We start from the raw sequence: 19,837 nt of genomic DNA, 5'->3' as shown, positions 1-19,837 counted from the left end.
AGTTTCTGAGCTCTTCTTTTAGAAAATTCGACGCAAAAACGCCAGATCAAGCAGTCAATATCAAGAATTAATTCTTAGGTAGTGGCACATTGTTCGCTTATTGCACTTCCCACTGCAACGAAATCCTTGTTACATATACATATAATAAGGATGGCATCAACAAGTAACCAAGCTGTACAGTTATTTCTTTCTTTGCCCCACTACTTTCATTCGCTTTCGTTTAGCCGCAGAACCTAACCTCCTTTCACGTCTTCGCTTAAGTATTTTTAAGCGTAAGTGGCATTCTGTTCAATCTATGGTCCACTCCGTGTATCAATATATTTTAATGAGCTTCCAGTCTCGCTCAAATGCTCAATTCCCGTGATTTAAAATTTATTTTAGTTGTCTATTCTGTAGAATAAATGAGTGTGTTAATTTATGTTATGTTGAACTATCAAATGTTAGTAAATGGACTAAGTTCAATGGTTTGTCACTAAACCAAGTCTAAATTATCATAGAAAATAAAAAGTAGCTGAATACGGAAAATCTGCCTATGTTATCACTCAATAAGAGGCATTGAATTGAATACGATGATATGGCTCTTTAATTTGGTTTTATAATTACACTAGTCAACACGATTTTTCCTCAAGGAACAAAACGAACTTTTTCTTAAAGATTTGGGGCTTAGAAATGGTTTGATATTATTTTTTTTTTTTTATGGCAGAACTTTTTTTTAAAGAATTTTTGAAAACTGGTATTTTTTTTAAAGCTTTTTTCAGAGGTAGCGCTTGTTTTTTTCACATAACTCTAGTATCTTAGTATCTAGTATCTGTAATCACAAAGTGTTTGGGTTTAACTTCTAGCTGTTTTAATTATCTTTTCAAAATAGCAAAGTTCTTTACAACCATACGTAAGATACTAGAGTTATGTGAAAAAAACTCAGGAAAAGTCGAAAAAAAAATTATATCCTGTGTCCTCTATTTTTTGTGTATAGGTTCGTTAATTTGGCGTCGTTCCAGGTATCGCTCATTAAAATTTATGGAGAGACTTTGTAGCTAAAATTCGTTAACCAAACCTAAAATATGGAAAAAATGAACAAAAAATACCTTTTCGAAGGTTGCGGGCCCAACTGCCAATTGGGAACACGCGCTACCTCTGAAAAAAGCTTAAACAAAAATACCAGACTTCAAAAATGTTGTAAAAAAAAGTTCTGCCATAGAAAAAAAACCATAATTCTTTAAAAAATTTTAAATCTCCATATCTATCAGAAAAAGTCGGTTTGGATCCTTGAGGAAAAAAAAAGTTCGATTTTGTCGAGTAGTGTTATCAGACATTGTCCTGGTGGCGGCGTAACCCTGCATACAAGGGCTGCGGCTCTACTTTTAAACCCGGTACTCGGTCAGTATCTATATGACCTTATGATTTCTGTATCTTCGCACGAGTATAAAATATGTTTTATTACTTAATTATACGTAGGAAGAGGACCCTGAGTCATATCGACCAATAAGTCTCCTATATTCCCTATCTAAGGTAACCCTGGACCAACCGAAGCAGGCAAGATATTTCGGCTTTACAATAGACAAGCGTCTAACTTTTAGTATTATCTTTTTTTTTAAATACGATCCCTGATTAGTTGAGTACTCGTTTCTAAAGTCAATGAGACTTACCACTTCAGTTTATTGTCCATCTGTTGCAACAACGATGTACAAAACTCGCGATCAAAGAGATATTAAGAGATGTAAAGACTATTAATAATAATAACTCAATCATTCAATACCGTACTTAAATATAAAGGGAGATTTGATTTTCATAATGTTAAAGATTGATCATTTCTACATCAGCTTACGATGTACTAATCAGAGTTTTAAACAATTTGTCTTACCTTTTAAATGGCATAAATATAGTTAAGTTATAATATATTATAGTATTCCAATATCCCTTAGATCTATCTTTCCCTCTTTTACCCACAAACGAAGTACTATCCGTCCGTTATTCGCTTTCGTTTAGCCGCAGAATACCTCTGAAAAAAGCTTAAACAAAAATACCAGACTTCAAAAATTTTTAAAAAAAAAGTTCTGCCATAGAAAAAAAACCATAATTCTTTAAAAAATTTTAAATCTCCTTATCTATCAGAAAAAGTCGGTTTGGATCCTTGAGGAAAAAAAAAGTTCGATTTTGTCGAGTAGTGTTATCAGACATTGTCCTGGTGGCGGCGTAACCCTGCATACAAGGGCTGCGGCTCTACTTTTAAACCCGGTACTCGGTCAGTATCTATATGACCTTATGATTTCTGTATCTTCGCACGAGTATAAAATATGTTTTATTACTTAATTATACGTAGGAAGAGGACCCTGAGTCGTATCGACCAATAAGTCTCCTATATTCCCTATCTAAGGTAACCCTGGACCAACCGAAGCAGGCAAGATATTTCGGCTTTACAATAGACAAGCGTCTAACTTTTAGCGCCCATTTGAAAGCTACGGCCAAAAAGTGTGGCCAAAGGATTCAGCAATTGTGGTGGCTGATTCTTAGAAAAAGCATCATGTCACTGAGCGCCAAAAGAGCAGTCTACGTTAATTGTAAAGCCCCAATATGGCTTTACAGTGTGCAGATCTGGGGAATAGCGGCAAAATCAAACTAGAAAAGCATCCAGGTACATCAAGACCTGAATCTGCATACTGTGCAAGAGACAGACTCACAAGACAACGCAATATGCACGCGAGACGATTACGCCCCGCCAGGCCTTTGGGTCGTTTAAAAAGATTGGGTCTTGCCAAAACCATTGGCCAAATATAAAGCCCCCCTCACAATACTATAGGAGAATAAGTTCCCTTTGTAAGTCTCCTCTTTACGTATAGCACGGGGTTTGGTTATGTACCCTATTAATTTACTTGTGTTATTAAGTTACTATTTTTGTATGTACGGGTTCAACGCTTATATAAAAAAAATTATACCTAGGCGACGGAATTGATAACACATCCGTTGATTGCAGCATACTTTATCCCTCTCTCTGTCTTTTGATATCGCTGTTCGTAAAAAGGATGGGGTGATTTTTTGGCTAATCTGGGGAGGGAATGAATTTTGGTAGAAGAGCCAACGCGGACCGGGAGATAGAGACCAAGAGCGCTAGTTATGTTTGAATGATAATTCTTTAGTTAATTCGTTCAACCACTTTGATTCGAATTTTGTAATATTTTATCTCCTTCAATTTACCGCTATTGTTTTTTGTTCCGCTACATTTGTTCCTCTCAGTTCTCACACTAACATCAGCCGATATATTTGTAAGCTTACGAGTGTGTGAGAGAGAGAGAATGAGTTAGCGCGTAGAAGAGGTAGCGTAGCCACTATGGATCTGCGTTCTTGAATCTTAAAAATTGTGGATCTGCCATCTTTCGCCCTTTGTTGGGCCAAAAAAATTTTAAAATCTAAAATGGTACTCCAAGCTAGTGCTAGCGTCATCAAAAGTGTTAAAGGACTATCATTAATAAAAATACCGCCACATTACCTACAGCAGCGGCTGTCAAAACTATCAAAAAAAATTCCATGTCCTTATCCGTGGACAGCTGCACCGTTCAGGTTGTTCATTTAATTTCAAGTTAGCCAAGTTATTGGTCCAACTGAGTTAAAAAGGTCAAAAATGTTTACGATGGACTTGTTAATGGTTTTTGGCACCGAATAGACCGAATAGACAATTGTCCGGAGAAAACCAAATACCGAACTTAAAACGAGTAGGAACGTGTGAGTCGCTTCTGGGGACGCGACTCTACTTATTCCCATTACTCAGTCAGTATATACATTTTTAGGCTTATTTTTTTTTAGAATTTTAAAAAAAATTTACATTTCACATTTTTTTGCTACATCTGTTATCTACATCTAAAATGTATATTCTACATGTAACATGTATATTCGACATGTACCATTTAGATTCTACATCTTTGTCGATAGAGGGCGAGCGAGAAAGAGAATGAGTAGCGGGTCTCTCTGGAGGAGGCGGGGAAAGCAACTGAAAATTAATTTCTTCATTCCGGCTATAATTATGATCCGATCTGATTCAGATTATGTAATCTGGTAAATATGGTTATTCTCTACGATACTGCGTCCTTTTCGTCCTTTGTGGGGGCGGAAGAGGGCGGGGCCAAATTTTGAAATACACTTGTAGCAGTGTGATATCAAATTTGGTTTCTCTAGCTCTTATAGCCTCTGAGATCTAGGCGCTCATCAAGACGGACAGACGGCCAGACGGACGGACAGACGGACATGGCTATATCGACTCGGCTATTGATGCTGATCAAGAATATATATACTTTATGGGGTCGGAAACGTTTCCTTCTCTGCGTTGCACACATCCACTTTTACCACAAATACAATAAGCCCCTTAACTATTTTTTGAGTACGGGTATAAAAATATAATTGGGCGTGCTGGGCTGAGCCCTATGAGCAAAACTGTTTATGAAAGCATACTTTATAATACATTACATTCATATTAGAGTGGAAAAATGCCTTTCAAAAAAACCTTTACACAGGATAATAATCCGAAACACTCAAGAGAGTCCGATAGGAATTTGGTTTCATCTGAAAATATCGACGTTTTGCTATGTCCAGCTCAATAGCTAAATCTCAATCTCATCGAAAACTTATGGAGGGATGTCAAATACATTGTAGCAACTTAAATCTTTCAACCAGAGCAAATTAAAGTTTCGTAGCTTTTTCGATTTTCTTAAAAAACACAAAAGGAGAGGGCCCGGTTGTGGACATAGTTTTGTTTTTGGCTCATAACTTTGGAGCAAATGCATATTATACAAACACCAATTTAAAGCTAGAGGTATTTGTTTATTATCAGTGAAAAACTAAATTGATTCCTTCATTCAGAAAAATTGTATCAAGAATTTAGTGAAGTAAACCTTTTTCGAGAAAAAGAAATATAAGCATAGTTGTGGACACAACCGAAAAATCCGCTTAAACTTAAAAAATATGAAAGAAATCACCACAAATAGGGAGAAAATGGAAGTTTATTTATGTAGAGAGCATACTATCATAAAGAACGAGAAGGAACGTGTGAGTCGCTTCTGGGGACGCGACTCTACTTATACCCGTACTCAGTCTGTATATACATTTTTGAGCTAATGATTTTTTAGAATTAAAAAAAAAAACATTTTACATTTTACATTTTTTTGCTACATCTGTTATCTACATCTACATCTACAATGTATATTCCACATCTAACATGTAGATTGTACATGTACCATTTATATTCTACATCTCCTCCGCTAGGGGTTGCTCGCGCACTGAACGCGGCAGAGTGTGCGAGCGAGAAAGAGAATCAGTAGCGTCAGCAGCGCTGGAGAAGGAGAGGGAACCAACAGAAAATTAATTTCTTCATTCTGGCTATAATTATGATCCGATCTGATTCAGATTCTGCAGTCTGGTAGATATGGATATTCTATACGATACTGCGTTTTTAGTTTTATCGTATCTTTAAAATTGTGCCTGCCACAGATTTTCGTCTTTTATGGGGGCGGAAGGGGGCGGGGCGAAATTTTGAAATACACTTGTAGCAGTGTGATGTTACATGAGTCTGGAAACAAAATTTCGTTGCTCTAGCTCTTATAGTCTCTGAGATCTAGGCGCTCATCAAGACGGACAGACGGACGGACGGACGGACGGACAGACGGACATGGCTATATCGACTCGGCTATTGATGCTGATCAAGAATATATATACTTTATGGGGTCGGAAACGTTTCCTTCTCTGCGTTACACACATCCACTTTTACCACAAATCTAATATACCCCTTAACTCTTTTTTGAGTACGGGTATAAAAAGAAGGATGGCACTTTTTAACATCTATTACACTACTCGACAAATTCGAACTTTTTTTTTCCTCAAGGATCCAAACCGACTTTTTCTGATAGATATGGAGATTTAAATTTTTTTTAAAGAATTATGGTTTTCTTTCTATGGCAGAACTTTTTTTTGAAACATTTTTGAAGTCTGGTATTTTTTTTTAAAGATTTTTTTCAGAGGGTGCGCTTGTTTTTCACCTATACACAAAAAAATAGAGGACACAGGATATAATTTTTTTTCCACTTTTGCTGAGTTTTTAAAGTCAAAATTTCGTAAAATATACCGCACAAAAATCATCATTTTTGCATTTCAATGCTTTATATTTCCCAGACGGTAAGCTGTAATCACAAAGTGTTTAGGCTTAACTTCTAGCGGTTTTAATTATCTTTTCAAAATAGCAAAGTTCTTTACAACCAGACGTAAGATACTAGAGTTAGTTGAAAAAAAAACAAGCGCTTCCTCTGAAAAAGCTTAAAAAAAAATACCAGACTTCAAAAATTCTTCTACTTCTACTTCTACTTATACCCGTACTCAGTCAGTATATACATTTTTGAGCATGATTTTTTTAGAATTTTAGAAAAAAAAAAATTTTCCATTTTACATTTTTTTGCTACATTTGTTATCTACATCTCATCTACAATGTCTACTCTACATCTAACATGTAGATTGTACATGTACCATTTAGATTCTACATCTCCTCCGCTAGGGGTTGCTCGCGCACTGAACGAGTGTGCGAGCGAGAAGGAAAAATGAGTTGCGTTGTCGTGGGCGGGAGGGGGAGGGGAAGCAACTGAAAATTAATTTCTTCATTCTGGCTTTAATTATGATCCGATCTGATTCAGATTCGGCAATCTGGTAGATATGGGCATTCTCTACGATACTGCGTTTTTAGTTGTATCGTATCTTTAAAACTGTGCCTGCCACAGATTTTCGTTCTTTGTGGGGGCGGAAGGGGGCGGGGCGAAATTTTGAAATACACTTGTAGCAGTGGGATATCACATGAGTCTGGAAACCAAATTTGGTTGCCCTAGCTCTTATAGTCTCTGAGATCCAGGCGCTCATCAAGACGGACGGACGGGCAGACGGACAGACGGACGGACAGACGGACATGGCTATATAGACTCGGCTATTGATGCTGATCAAGAATATATATACTTTATGGGGTCGGAAACGTTTCCTTCTCTGCGTTGCACACATCCACTTTTACCACAAATCTAATATACCCCTTAACTCTTTTTTGAGTACGGGTATAAAAAAATATCATCAAACCATTTCTAAGCCCCAAATCTTTAAGAAAAAGTTCGTTTTGTTCCTTGAGGAAAAATCGTGTTGACTAGTGTTATCGGAATCTGAGTCGCAATGCTTGAAAGTGAAGTTACTATTTTCTTGGCAGAAGGTGCAGAAAGATGATAAAAAAATACAAAAAAATAAATATAGGCCTAGTTGTGGACAACACTGAAAAATCCGCTTAAAATTAAAAAATATTAAAGAAATCACCACAAATAATCACCACATCGTCCGAAAGAGCCTTGGTTCGCTACCACGATTCAACGGCATCTTGGGTGTAACGCTTGCAGAGGACAAATTTCCTCAAAAAGTAATAGGCAGCTTGTTGAAGATGCACAGTGGCTTAAATGTTATTATATTGTAATACATTGCCATAAACAACGATATTATGCAGTTTCTCTACCAAATACACGCATTAAATACAACGAGAAGGAACGTTGGAGTCGCTTCTGGGGACGCGACTCTACTTAGAATTTTTTAGAATTTAAAAAAAGTTTTACATGTTACATGTCCGTCTGTCCTTCTGTCCGTCCGTCCGTCCGTATGTCCGCCTCAATGAGCGCCTAGATCTCAGAGACTATAAGAGCTGGAGAAAACAAATTTTGTTTCCAGACTCATGTCATATCACACTGCCACAAATGTATTTCAAAATTTTAAAATACACTTGTAGCAGAGTGATATCACGATTCTGGAAAAAAAATTTTGCGGCTCTAGCTCTTATAGTCTCTGAAATCTAGGCGCTCATCAAGACGGACAGACGGACATGGCTACATCGACTCTGCTATTGATGCTGATCAAGAATATATATACGTTATAGGGTCGGAACCGTTTCCTTTATGCGTTACACACATCCATTTTTACCACAAATACAATATACACCTTCACTCTTCGAGTACGGGTACTAAAAGTGTATACCTTACCTGATAAATCACCTCAAGAAATGGAAACTATAACAGTTAAATCCACCTGTAGTTTCTAAGAAATGGGGTCAAAACAAAGGAGCATATTTCCTAATTGGCCCGAAGGTATTCTATAAAAGGGGATCTCAACATTTGTGGAGATCATTTCAATTGCTTACAGAGATTTTTAATAACACTACTCGATAAAATGAGACTTTTTATTTACGCTTCGAGCCAAACCAATTTTTTTGATAAATATGGGGAGTTAAAAATTTTTTTAAGATTTAAAATTTTTTTTCATGGCAATTTTTTTTTAAACATATTTTTGTATGCTTTTTCAGAGGTAGACCTTATTTCTCCAGATATCTTACATCTTGTTGTAATGACTTTGCCATCCTATAAAACTGATAAATGCAGCTAAAAATTAAACCTAATCACTTTGTAGTAGAGGTGGGCATGAACCGTGTTTTTTTGGCCATGGGCGTGCGTGTTCGTGCAGAGTAAAATCGGCACGAAACCCGAAACACGACAAACAAAAAAAACCTAAGGTTTTATTGCCGGATACAAATGTACTAAAATGTTGGAAGAATGCGAATAACAATAAAGCGTTGCAGCTTTTTGCTAGAAATATATTAAATGTTCCAGCCAGCCCGGCTACAAGCGAGAGGGTGTTTTCTAAGTCGGGACCGATATTAAATGAACGCCGTATACGCTTATTAAGCTCTAACCTTGATAAATTGTTATTACGTGTTAGAATTTTTCATTTTCGTGCCGTTTTATGTCGTGCCGGAATATTGCAGTCCATGCACATCTCTACTTTGTAGCTTCAGCTTCCTGTCTGGGAAATATTAAGCTTTCAAGTTACAAGTGGATCTTCAAAATATTTGTCGATAAAAAATGTTGCTGTAACACCTATCCAAAATCAGGCCAGGAAAATTATCTGAGTACATGCAAGGGCACCGTCCAGCCACGCTTTCCTGAACCTTGTCTCCTTAGCATCCATTGCATCTAATTTCCTCTCTTCGACGCTACCAACGCTAGATCCGATATTCTACCCTCCTTTTTTAACGGCACCACGTCCATCATGCTGCTTGTTCCGTTTTTGGTTTCTAAAAGTACTTTGGACTCAAATTTGATACTCAAAAGTTAAAATCCTAAAATTGCAACAACACATCATGTGTATTCCTTTTCTCTCTTGCTCTTTCCTTTTTTCTAGCACAAGTCACATGTAGATACATATTTTTGAATACATGGTCGCTCAAGATCATATAGTACGCTATTAAAAGGCATTAGCACCTAGAATATGAATACGATTTTTTTTCCTAACTGGTGTGTCTGCATCTTAGAACGGAAGAAGAAGGTTAGTTACTCACAGAAGGAAGAATCTCTGACCACATCCTTAATTCTCGTTCAGGATGACAAGCCAAATCGATGTAACGATTTATATCTATCTATTGGTAAATATTTGATACACCGCAGACAGCGTTAGATTTAAAAACTGTTCTAATAAACTCTGATAAGATAAGCATCTATACAAGATATAAAAAATACTAATAGAAAATAAAAGTAAAAATATATTATTACTCATGTTCGCGGACTAACAATAAAAATGCAATTTTGGACAATATACTTTAATTTGTCCTGTTCGTGTTTGTATAACATAAAACTAAAAATTCAACACAATTTTTTTTTTTATTTTAATTAAAATCTAGAGTTTTCCTACAACTCTGTTTAATAAAAATGAAATATTCGTCTGTTAATTCAGTTATTCTTTTTAATGTATCAAATTTTTAATATAAATATACAAATATAGGGCAAATCCACCTTCTACGAGCACTCCTCTTGACTTTTTCGGACACAGCGAGCTACTTTGCGTTTAAAGTCAGGATAAGATTCTCGCCACTCTTTGGCGGCATCTACATTTGCTGGAGACTCATCGTTGGGATCAGCCAACATTGATATCACTGATATCAAGATAGTTTCCACTGTATGAACGGGTAACCAGCGCTCTGATGCTTTTTCGTATCCCCACTTATCATCTCCAGGCTCGTGTAAAATCGAAATGCAGACATCTCCGTTTTTTTCAATATTAGGGTGCCAAATTTCTGTGACGAACTTCATTCGAGGTGGACGCAAAGGATATTCTTTGGGGAAATAAAGATGTGCTTTAAAAAAGCCTCCTTCACTGCAGGGAAAGAAATAAGATTTGATAAATTAAAAAAAAGTTGTAAGAATAATATAGCCGATTAATCCGACTGTAAAACACACAAAATTGTTTTTATTTTCTACAATCCTTGTTTAAAAAAAACCTTTGTGGACCGAATCTTTTTGATACATTTTCAACTAGTGAATTGAAAAAATGATACCTTTGTGAATAAACTCAAATGTAGGCATTAGAAAACCTAAGAATTCTCGTACCAATGGCATTCCATCTTCTTGTTTTATATGATTTTAGACGAATACCCATGAAGTTTGCTATTCAATGAAATTTTTAGAAAAAACAAAAAAAAAAACAATAAAACTCACATTAAAACCTATTTTTTATGTTATACATGCTTCTTGAGGTTTAATATTTAGTTTTTAATCAATTTCGCTCTCATTACGGACTGGCACGAGTCAATAATCTCTTGTCAACGCTTCAATAGGATTTGAGGCAATAATCCTTGAACAACTTTCCAAAACTTTGCTCTGGTTGACGGATTTGCAGTTGCAACAATGCATTTGACATTCCCCCATAAGATTTCAATGAGATTAAGATCCAGTTGGAAAATTTTAGGTGGTAATCAGATTTCTGTGAATGCCAAACATATTCTCTGGAGTTTATCTTACCATATAATACAACTTAACTTTCATCAGTCAAAAAAGTACTTTGAGTCACTGTGACACAGGTTAAGGTTAAGCTTGCGATCCAAAACCGTGGAATCGAACAATTCCTTGCAAACTTCATATAAAACGAGAAGGAACTTGTGAGTCGCTTCTGTGGACGCGACTCTACTGTTATACCCGCACTCTGTCAGTATATAAATATGTGAGCTTATGATATACAGTTGTGTTCAATGAAATAGTAGTGCCGCACCTCATCACTTTCAAAACCCGTTTTGAGATATTTCTAGTCTTTCAATTTGAACAAGTGATACCTTTACGGAAAGCCTGGAATGTAAGCATTAGAAACTTGAAGAAACCTTATTACATTTGCATTCTATCTTCTTGTTATTTATGACTTTAGACAACTACCCATGATATCTGCTGTTCAATGAAATAGTAGACTAAAAACCTTAGACTAAAAACTTAAGGCAGGAGGTATAATGGGATTGAAAATTAAGTTGTATGCACTCTCTCTATTGTATTTAACCCAATTAACTAAAAGAAGTAGACTGGAAATCGATTTTGTATGCGAAAATTATATTTTTTAGAGGATGGTCGGCGATGGTCTAAGGCAAGACCAGGCCTTTAATATCCTCAAAAATTATGAAAACAATTTTAAATCGCTCTGTCAGTGATGTGACAGTTCTTAGACGGTCTATTATACATTATTTGAATGCAAGAAGTCCCAGAAAGCTCCGCGTTTGGATCTGAGAGTACATGGGTGCACGACTTCAGTTTGGAAAATCGCATGTGGTCTGGCCTGTGTTCACAGTGACAAAAATGCTTTTGACTGATGATAGTAAAGTTGTATTATATGGTAAGATAAACTCAAAAGATTATGTTTGGCATTCACAGAAATCCGATTACCACCTAAAATCATGAAAAATATAGCATGGGGCATGCTAGGCTGAGCCCTATGGGGCCCAGCTCATATAAGCTAGTACTTTCTAGCCTAGCGTTTGAGTATATTATGGTTTTGAGCGAAACTGTGTATGTAGGTATACTTTAGAATACATTAAATTCATATTACAGTTGAAAAATTCATGTTAAAAGGATCTTTTAACAGGATAATGACTTAAAATACCCATAAAAGCTGGCTAGGAATTGATTTTTATCGGAAAAGATCGACATTTTGCCATGGCCAACTGTCCAACTGGATATTAATCTCATCGAAATCTTATGCTGGAATACCAAATACGTTGTTACAACTGCAAATCCGTGAACCAGAGACAAGTTTTAGCAAGTGGTTCATGGATTATTGGCTCAAGAGATTAATGACCCATATCCGGCCGGTGCAAGTTCGCAATGTATCTTATACAGACAGACAGACATGGATATAGCGACTCAGCTATAGATGCTGATCAAGAATATATATACTTTATAGGGTCGGAAACGTTTCCTTCTCTGCGTTATACCCCCAATATACCCCTAAACTCTTCGAGTACAGGTACAAAAAACTGTGCCAGGAAAACGTAAACGAAAAATTCCTGCTAGAGTTTTATATACCCGTTCTCAAAAAGAGTTAAGGGGTACATTAGCAAGCAGAGAAGGAAACGTTTCCGACCCCAATAGCATATCAGTCTGTCCGTTTGTCCGTACTGATGAGCGCATAGTTCTCAGAGACTATAAGAGCTAGAGCCCCCAAATTTTGTTTCCAGACTCATGTGATATCCCACTGCTACAAGTGTATTTCAAAATTTTGCACCGCCCCCTTCCGACCACAGAAAGGACGAAAATCTGTGGCAGCCATAATTTTGAAGATACGAGAAAACAAAAAAGTATGATAGAGAATGACCATATCTACCAAATTGCCAAATCTGAAATTAATTTTCAGTTGGTTCCCCCACCTCCTCCAGCGCTGATAACGCTACTCATTCTCGCTCGCACACAATGCGCGCCCGTTGCGGAAAAGATTTAGAATTTACACTGTGTATGTAGAATCTACATTTTATATGTGGAATCGACATTGTAGATTTAGATAACAGATGTAGCAAAAGAATATTCAAATATAAAATTTTTAAATTTTATAAATCATAAGCTCACATATTTATATACTGACTGAGTGCGGGTATAAAAGTAGAGTCGTTTCCATAGAAGCGACTCGCACGTTCCTTCTCGTTTTATATGAAGTTTGACGGGAAGTTTTCGATTCCGCGGTGCTGGATACTATGCATTACATGCGTTTTTGTTAAGTTGAGTCGTGCACCCATGTGCTCTATGACCAAACGCTTAGACTTCTAAGACTTCTTGCACTTATAAATTGTGTAACCAGTCGTCTATGAACTGTCACATTTATGACAGAGCGACATAAAATATATTTCTTAATTTTTGAGGGTATTGAAGGCTTTGGTCTTGCCTTCAACCATCTTCGACCATCCTATAAAAAATAAGTTTTTCGATTTTCAGTCTGATTTTTATAGTAAATTGGGTTAAATACAATAGTGAGAGTGCATACTACATAGTATTCAATTGCATTATACCTTAACCCAGCACTACTATTTCACTAAACAGCAGATTTAATGGGTATATTCGTTTAAAATCATGAAAAACAAGAAGATGGAATGAAAATGTAACAAGGTTTCTTAGGGTTTCTAGTACCACTTGTCCAATTTTGAAGACTAGAAATGTTTCAGAGTTTTGAAAGTGGTTTGCACTCACCACTTTCAAAACTTTTTTTGAAAAACTATTTCATTGAACATAACTGTACACACATACATACATATATATGATAAAGTGGTCCGATTTTGGCGGTTCCGTCTTACAAACTGCGCCGCCTACATATGTACATATATTGACTTAGCCGTTGATACAGATTAAAAACATGGAGAAACATGGAACAAATGGAACAAACACGGATGTAAAAGCACTGGGGAGATTTACTGACCTCCCCGGTCGTTCCTAGGAGGCAACTACCTCAGAAAAAGTGTTGTCAAACATGGATGAACTATAAGAATTTCATTTCAATTTACTTTTATCCACTAAATTCATCAGATTCCCACCCAGTTACTAATGAAAGCTCCAAAATCTCAAAGAATTTCTCCAAGCCAAAAAATTAAAATCAAAATGCTGCGTTTGACACTTTTTTTCGGGAGCACTGCAAAACAACTTACCACAAGGTTGTGGAAATGCCAAGAATAATACGTGGTACTACATGTAGATATCTAGATCTTGATCTATATATGTACAATGTTTAAAAGAAAATTTAAACAAACAAAAATGTCCTTTGTATTAAATCAGCGACTTACTGAACTTGCAAGTGTTTCTATATTAGCTATGGGATTTTTGCGATCGGAAATGTTTGTTCATTGTGGTGAAAACATCTGGAACATCTGAACGAACTGTTCAAATTTACAATAAATATCTACATATATAAACATACTAAAGTGTATCTGGTGGACCAATTATTAGAACTTCCCAGCGGAATATATCATTCTCATCAATTAATCCAGCTGAGAAACCTTCTACTGGATTTTTGTTTAGTTCTGAAACGAAAAAAATATAGATAATTAATTAAAATTGTGTTTTGTATATGGGCAGTTCCTATCTGGCGTTACGTTACATTCGTACGACAAAATGTTGAAAAAAATAGTCAAAAAGCTGAAATTTGGAAAAAAGATTATCCTCGTTGAATATGATTTGGTTAGACCTACATTCACCAGCAAAGTGGAAATAATCGAGCGTACGGTTTTAAAGATATAAGCCAAAGTATGACCTAAAAGTGCGTTACATAAAACAGAAGTGGTTTTCGAGGTTGGGGTACAAAATGGCAAAACTCTGCGAATTGGATAGGGCTATTTGTATAACATTTTTTGTGGTAATAAATGAAGTATTGAGAGTTAATTATCAAACTTATTAAATGTAAAAACTTTTCCTCTTTTTTTGTTAAAAATCCGCGGAGGCATCTGGCGAACGTTACTGGCGTGACGTTACCGAATTCCGCGATTATAAAAGCCTAAAAATATACTGTTAGCCGAGGTTGGACCAACGTTCTGATAATGGTTTCAGGTAGTTTAATATGTTAGAAAGACTTTAAGGAGAAACTTTTATTAAGAATCATCTTCTTCCTAGGAGATAATAGTAAAAGAAAACATGTCTATAAAAATACCAGAAAATACCAAAAACGTGAACTTTTGCTAATTTTCATAGGTTTTAGGATGAAAGTTAATGAAATTATATGTCAATAAAGTAAATTAGTTACCTTTTAATAAATTTAGAAAAAAATATCCGGAAAAAATTATATGGTTTTTATTGACTTTTTATGATTTTTGGCCTGGTGGACCTTTTGGCGGAATGCATTTCAACACAGCTGGAATTCCAGGTGACATGAGACCAATTCTGGATTGATTTAAAAGTCTCTAGTACTAGTACTAGTGCCTAGAAGATTGGTTCAACATATAAAAGAGTTGACAGTTTTCAGACTTTCTGTTTATCTGCAACAGCAGAATTTCAGATTTCTTTCTATTTAATCACTTATTTACATTTTTGCTATCGTCTGGTCAAATCTCTAGAATAATTACCATTCGTTTCCTACAAAACCAACCAAACCATAAGCAGGTTAAACAAACAATTTGTTTTATGCTTTTTTTTTATTTCAATTCGCTTTTGAAGGTATTAAATTAATAATAAAAAAAAATAACATTTGTTTAAATCATTTAAATTGTAAACTGCTACTTCTTCTCCATTTACAGACATGCACATGACTCCGCATCAGAATGAAATGTTCATGTAATAAAAGGAGAAAAATGTGGATACTTTTTTCCATGAAAGTTTGGACGCAACACAGATTTCCTGGTGCCAAATTATTATCCTTCCTAATGACTTTCTTATGAAATCTGACATCGCAAAACCGTATCGCACTTGCCAACTGCAAAAGTGGTACTGTTTTCCCATTGTTTTTTTTCTTACTGTTGTCTTCTTCTTAGGAGATCTCTGACATGTTTCTCGAACTTCCCCAATTTAAAATGTGGTCGATTTAGTGTGAGCTGCACTCCTCGTTTGGCGATCGAGTGAGCTCGGAAGGCAGTCAAAATCTAATAGTAAAAAACGCGCGAAAAAAAAAACACGTCAAACCTTTTTTTTCCAATTTCGATGGTTCTTTATAGTTTTTTTTTTGGGTTATATTGCTCCCACTGTATAATAAAATAAAATGACCAACACCACACTATTGATAGTTTGGAAAATTTTCACTTCTTCGGTCGTTGCACAGCGGAGAGTATAAATTAAATCAGAAATATATTTATTTCTGTCTTTGTTCTGAGACGAATTCCATTTGTAACTTAACAGCCTTTTTCATCAAATATCAAATATTTTGATATAATATTGATTTTTAAAACTAAAACATGCTTCTGATGTGAAGATAAAAATAAACAAAGCTCTATAGAATACAAATTCGAAATAAAAATCTACTCGAACTATTTTGTAACTTCCCATGGGATAGGTTGTATTGATGGCCAATACCAACTACAAAAAATGATTGTGAAGTAGCATATTTTGTCTCTTGAATGCATAGACAAATGTGCTTCCCACTTTGTAGTTCAGAATAGAAAATCAACATCAAAGTGGTGACTGATGGTGATTTTTCTGATATAAATTACTTTTTGAACACACCTGCGATGTTAATAGCGCGAAAATTATTTGAATACTTTGAATTTGGTGCGCTGACATTTTATATCAATCTATAAAGATTGTAATCTTTTTTTTTAGTATTAAAACTCCATTAATAATTTGAATAATTTGAATTTGGTGCGCTGACATTTTATATCATAAAATTATTTTTTTTTTTTTTTCAGTTTAAAAATTATTTTCATAAAGAAATACACGCAATTTGAACATGTAACGTAATAGTATTTTTATGTAACGTAACAGTGCGTACCTTTTTGCGTGTCAAAAAAGGAAAAAAATTGTTTATGGCATAACTAAAATTTACTTTATTACTTCCATCCTTAAGCTACAAAATGTACTACTCGTTAAAAATAGTCAAACAGAAGAGAAACATTTTTCGAAAATGTTGCACAACTTGCAAAACTACTTCAAAATTTGTGTAACATAACAGTCAATTTTAGACGTTCATAACTCTGTTATTAAAGAGAAACGCGTACAGTTAAATCTATTTGAGCATAAAATCTTAATATTGATTTGAAATTTTGAATTCAAATACAATACATATTTAAAATACACAGTTTCATGTGTTTTTGCGACCGTTTCAGTTAAAATATGAGTGCGAATGTTACGTATCAGTGCGCGATTTTGACAAAGAACATATACAGCAACACAAAACATATCTTACACTAAGCTATCAAGGTAAAAACTTAATATAAACTACGACTTTCTATTGTATTAATATGTCTATGCTTTGTATGGATTTTTGCGGTGTATAATATTTTACATGCATTTCACTAGATCTTTCTGACATAGAAACAAATCTTTAGAAATTTATTACAACCCATGTAGTGGCACGAATCGAACGTATTTCAAAAATTTAAAATTAAGTCGCACTTTAGCCTAGGAATTTTAGCTTTTATCCAAAACTTTTTAAATGCTCATACCGATATCTTTTGTAACCTTAAAGAAAGGTTCGGGGCCTACTGAAGGGCGGAAGTCATTTAAAAGAACAGTTATGTACATATGTATATGTATTATAAAAGCTGACCCGTTTGATCAAAATATCCTCAGAAACAAAAAAAACCTTTCTCGCAATCACTTTGTCAATAACACTAGTCAACACGATTTTTCCTCAAGGAACAAAACGAACTTTTTCTTAAAGATTTGGGGCTTAGAAATGGTTTGATGATATTTTTTTTTCTATGGCAGAACTTTTTTTTGAAGAATTTTTGAAAACTGGTATTTTTTTTTAAGCTTTTTTCAGAGGTAGCGCTTGTTTTTTTCATATAACTGTTGTATCTTACGTCTGGTTGTAAAGAACTTTGCTATTTTGAAAAGATAATTAAAACAGCTAGAAGTTAAGCCCAAACACTTTGTGATTACAGCTTACCGTCTGGGAAATATAAAGCATTGAAATGCAAAAATGATGATTTTTGTGCGGTATTTTTTACGAAATTTTGACTTTAAAAACTCAGGAAAAGTCGAAAAAAAAATTATATCCTGTGTCCTCTATTTTTTTGTGTATAGGTGCATATTTGGCGTCGTCGGTATCGCCATGGGTGGCTATTTAACTCCATTGGATACAATACCTTTGGGGTTGGCCAACTGCCCATTGGGATTGGGCGAGGTACCGTACACCCTTTTTGTTTGCTTTGTTCCATTGGGTGGCCCGGGTATTTTTGTTATTTTCCTTTTAGGCTTGGTCCAAGTCTCTAATGAGCGTACCGAGCGCCCCATTGGTAAGTCAAATTTCGTAAAAATACCACATTTGCCCAGACGGAGCGAATCACGGTGGCTCTCAAAATAGCGCCTAGGCTAGGAAAAAAACAAGCGCTACCTCTAAAAAAAGCTTAAAAAAAATACCAGACTTAAAAAATTCTTCAAAAAAAAGTTCTGCCATAGAAAAAAAACCATAATTCTTTAAAAAATTGTAAATCCCCATATCTATTAGAAAAAGTCGGTTTGGATCCTTGAGGAAAAAAAAAGTTCGATTTTGTCGAGTAGTGTAATTGTTCCGGCTTTATGGTATACAGATACGATCAAAGCAGTTTGGAGTTTTCAATTTAATAGAAGAAAATTAAGTACAGAGCCTTATAGCTGAGGTATAATTTTACATAGGAACAAAAAGCCGACAGAGAGACATTGATTGCGATCCTGATTATGCAGTGCATATTAAAAAAATTCGAATATCCTTTACCGTATAGCCTTATAAGTACAGCTTGTAAAGTGTGAGAGTACTGTTCTTGGGGTAATCGTGGATTTCTCGTAATTTTGATGTTAATACATTCAGGCGGCTATTTGGCTTAAATAATTATAATGAAATACATTTACGAGTGATCATTTTTCATTTTCTTGAGGATGAAGAGGGCGTGGCTAAAATAAAAAAACAAAATTTATCCCAATCTGATGACAAAGAACAACATTCAATTTTGTTTCTTCAGCTTCGAGAGTCTCCCAGATCCATGTGTTCATACTCTCGGACAAGGCTACATATACGTGTATGCATGCACATATGTATGTTTTATATACATACATATGTATGTAAATTGACTCGGCTGTCTATGCAGATCAATACCCGGCTGTTCCTTACATTTGTACAACACAACCTTATACTCTGCGACTACCAAATATTAAAGCAATAAAGTCCGTCTTACTTACATTTTTCGCTTAAATGGAAAACTACATGGGCAGAAGATGTAGGTATGTATTTACCGATGTACATACATAAATATGTATCCGGCTCGATACAGCTCCGAAATTTTTTCATTCTAAACTGAAACCACTATTAACTAAGTGAACTATAAAAATGTTTATATACAATTCAAAAAGATATTTGGATAATTTTATATTACAATTACCCCCGGCAGTTTCCTTTCTATGGAACATGTGACATCGTAATAGGAAATCAGTTCCCTAAACATATATACATATGTGTGTACATGCATACAAAGACTATTTATTCCTTGAAGATAAACTAAGACGGCAAGTTTTATGTACATAAAAAAGATATATTTCTATATGAAATATGAATATATCTATATTAATATGTATGTAGATGCATAGACCTATATATTAAATATTTCTATTTAACTTACCAGCCAATTGTTTCTTTAGCAGTAAAGATGACTGAAGTTCAGACATATTAAGTTTGTATCTATTATATTTCTCTAAAATAAAGCACGCCTATTTTATACAAATTAAAATTTTTTCCTTTTAAACGCAGTGTCACCAAAAAAAACAAATATGTGAGGGCCGATGAGAACGAATTTTCGTTCTTTGGACTAAAAACAGATAAATGAACTGAAACTGGACGGGATATAATGAGTACAATAATTTCTAATGAACTGGTTCACGGAACAGAG

At 35.0% G+C, this 19,837-nt stretch overlaps 1 protein-coding gene across 1 annotated transcript; it reads right to left on the bottom strand.

Annotated features, from left to right (window-relative positions):
* Nucleotides 1-9,763: 9,763 nt before the first annotated feature.
* On the bottom strand, nt 9,764-19,809 carry LOC111073238 (ubiquitin-conjugating enzyme E2 G1). Its single transcript, XM_022365458.2, has 3 exons — nt 19,571-19,809; nt 14,254-14,356; nt 9,764-10,194 (listed from the first exon to the last, which is right to left on the bottom strand). Exons 1-3 carry the CDS (start codon nt 19,614-19,616, stop codon nt 9,837-9,839), a joined length of 507 nt encoding a protein of 168 aa, XP_022221150.1. The 5' UTR covers nt 19,617-19,809; the 3' UTR covers nt 9,764-9,836.
* Nucleotides 19,810-19,837: the final 28 nt, after the last annotated feature.

This window comes from Drosophila obscura, unplaced genomic scaffold (assembly GCF_018151105.1).
Source record: "Drosophila obscura isolate BZ-5 IFL unplaced genomic scaffold, ASM1815110v1 contig_109, whole genome shotgun sequence".
Taxonomy (NCBI): domain Eukaryota; kingdom Metazoa; phylum Arthropoda; class Insecta; order Diptera; family Drosophilidae; genus Drosophila; species Drosophila obscura.
The sequence above is the reverse complement of the archived record's forward strand: the minus strand, read 5'-3'. Positions and strand labels throughout refer to the sequence as shown.

Bases quoted from the DNA above. Each gene is read 5' to 3' on its own strand.
- LOC111073238 (XM_022365458.2), bottom strand. From the start codon at position 19,616: ATGTCTGAACTTCAGTCATCTTTACTGCTAAAGAAACAATTGGCTG. The intron at 14,357-19,570 runs GTAAGTTAAATA...TTTTCGTTTCAG, and splicing joins GCTAAAGAAACAATTGGCTG to AACTAAACAAAAATCCAGTA. The intron at 10,195-14,253 runs GTATGTTTATAT...CTTTCCCTGCAG, and splicing joins GGTCCACCAGATACACTTTA to TGAAGGAGGCTTTTTTAAAG.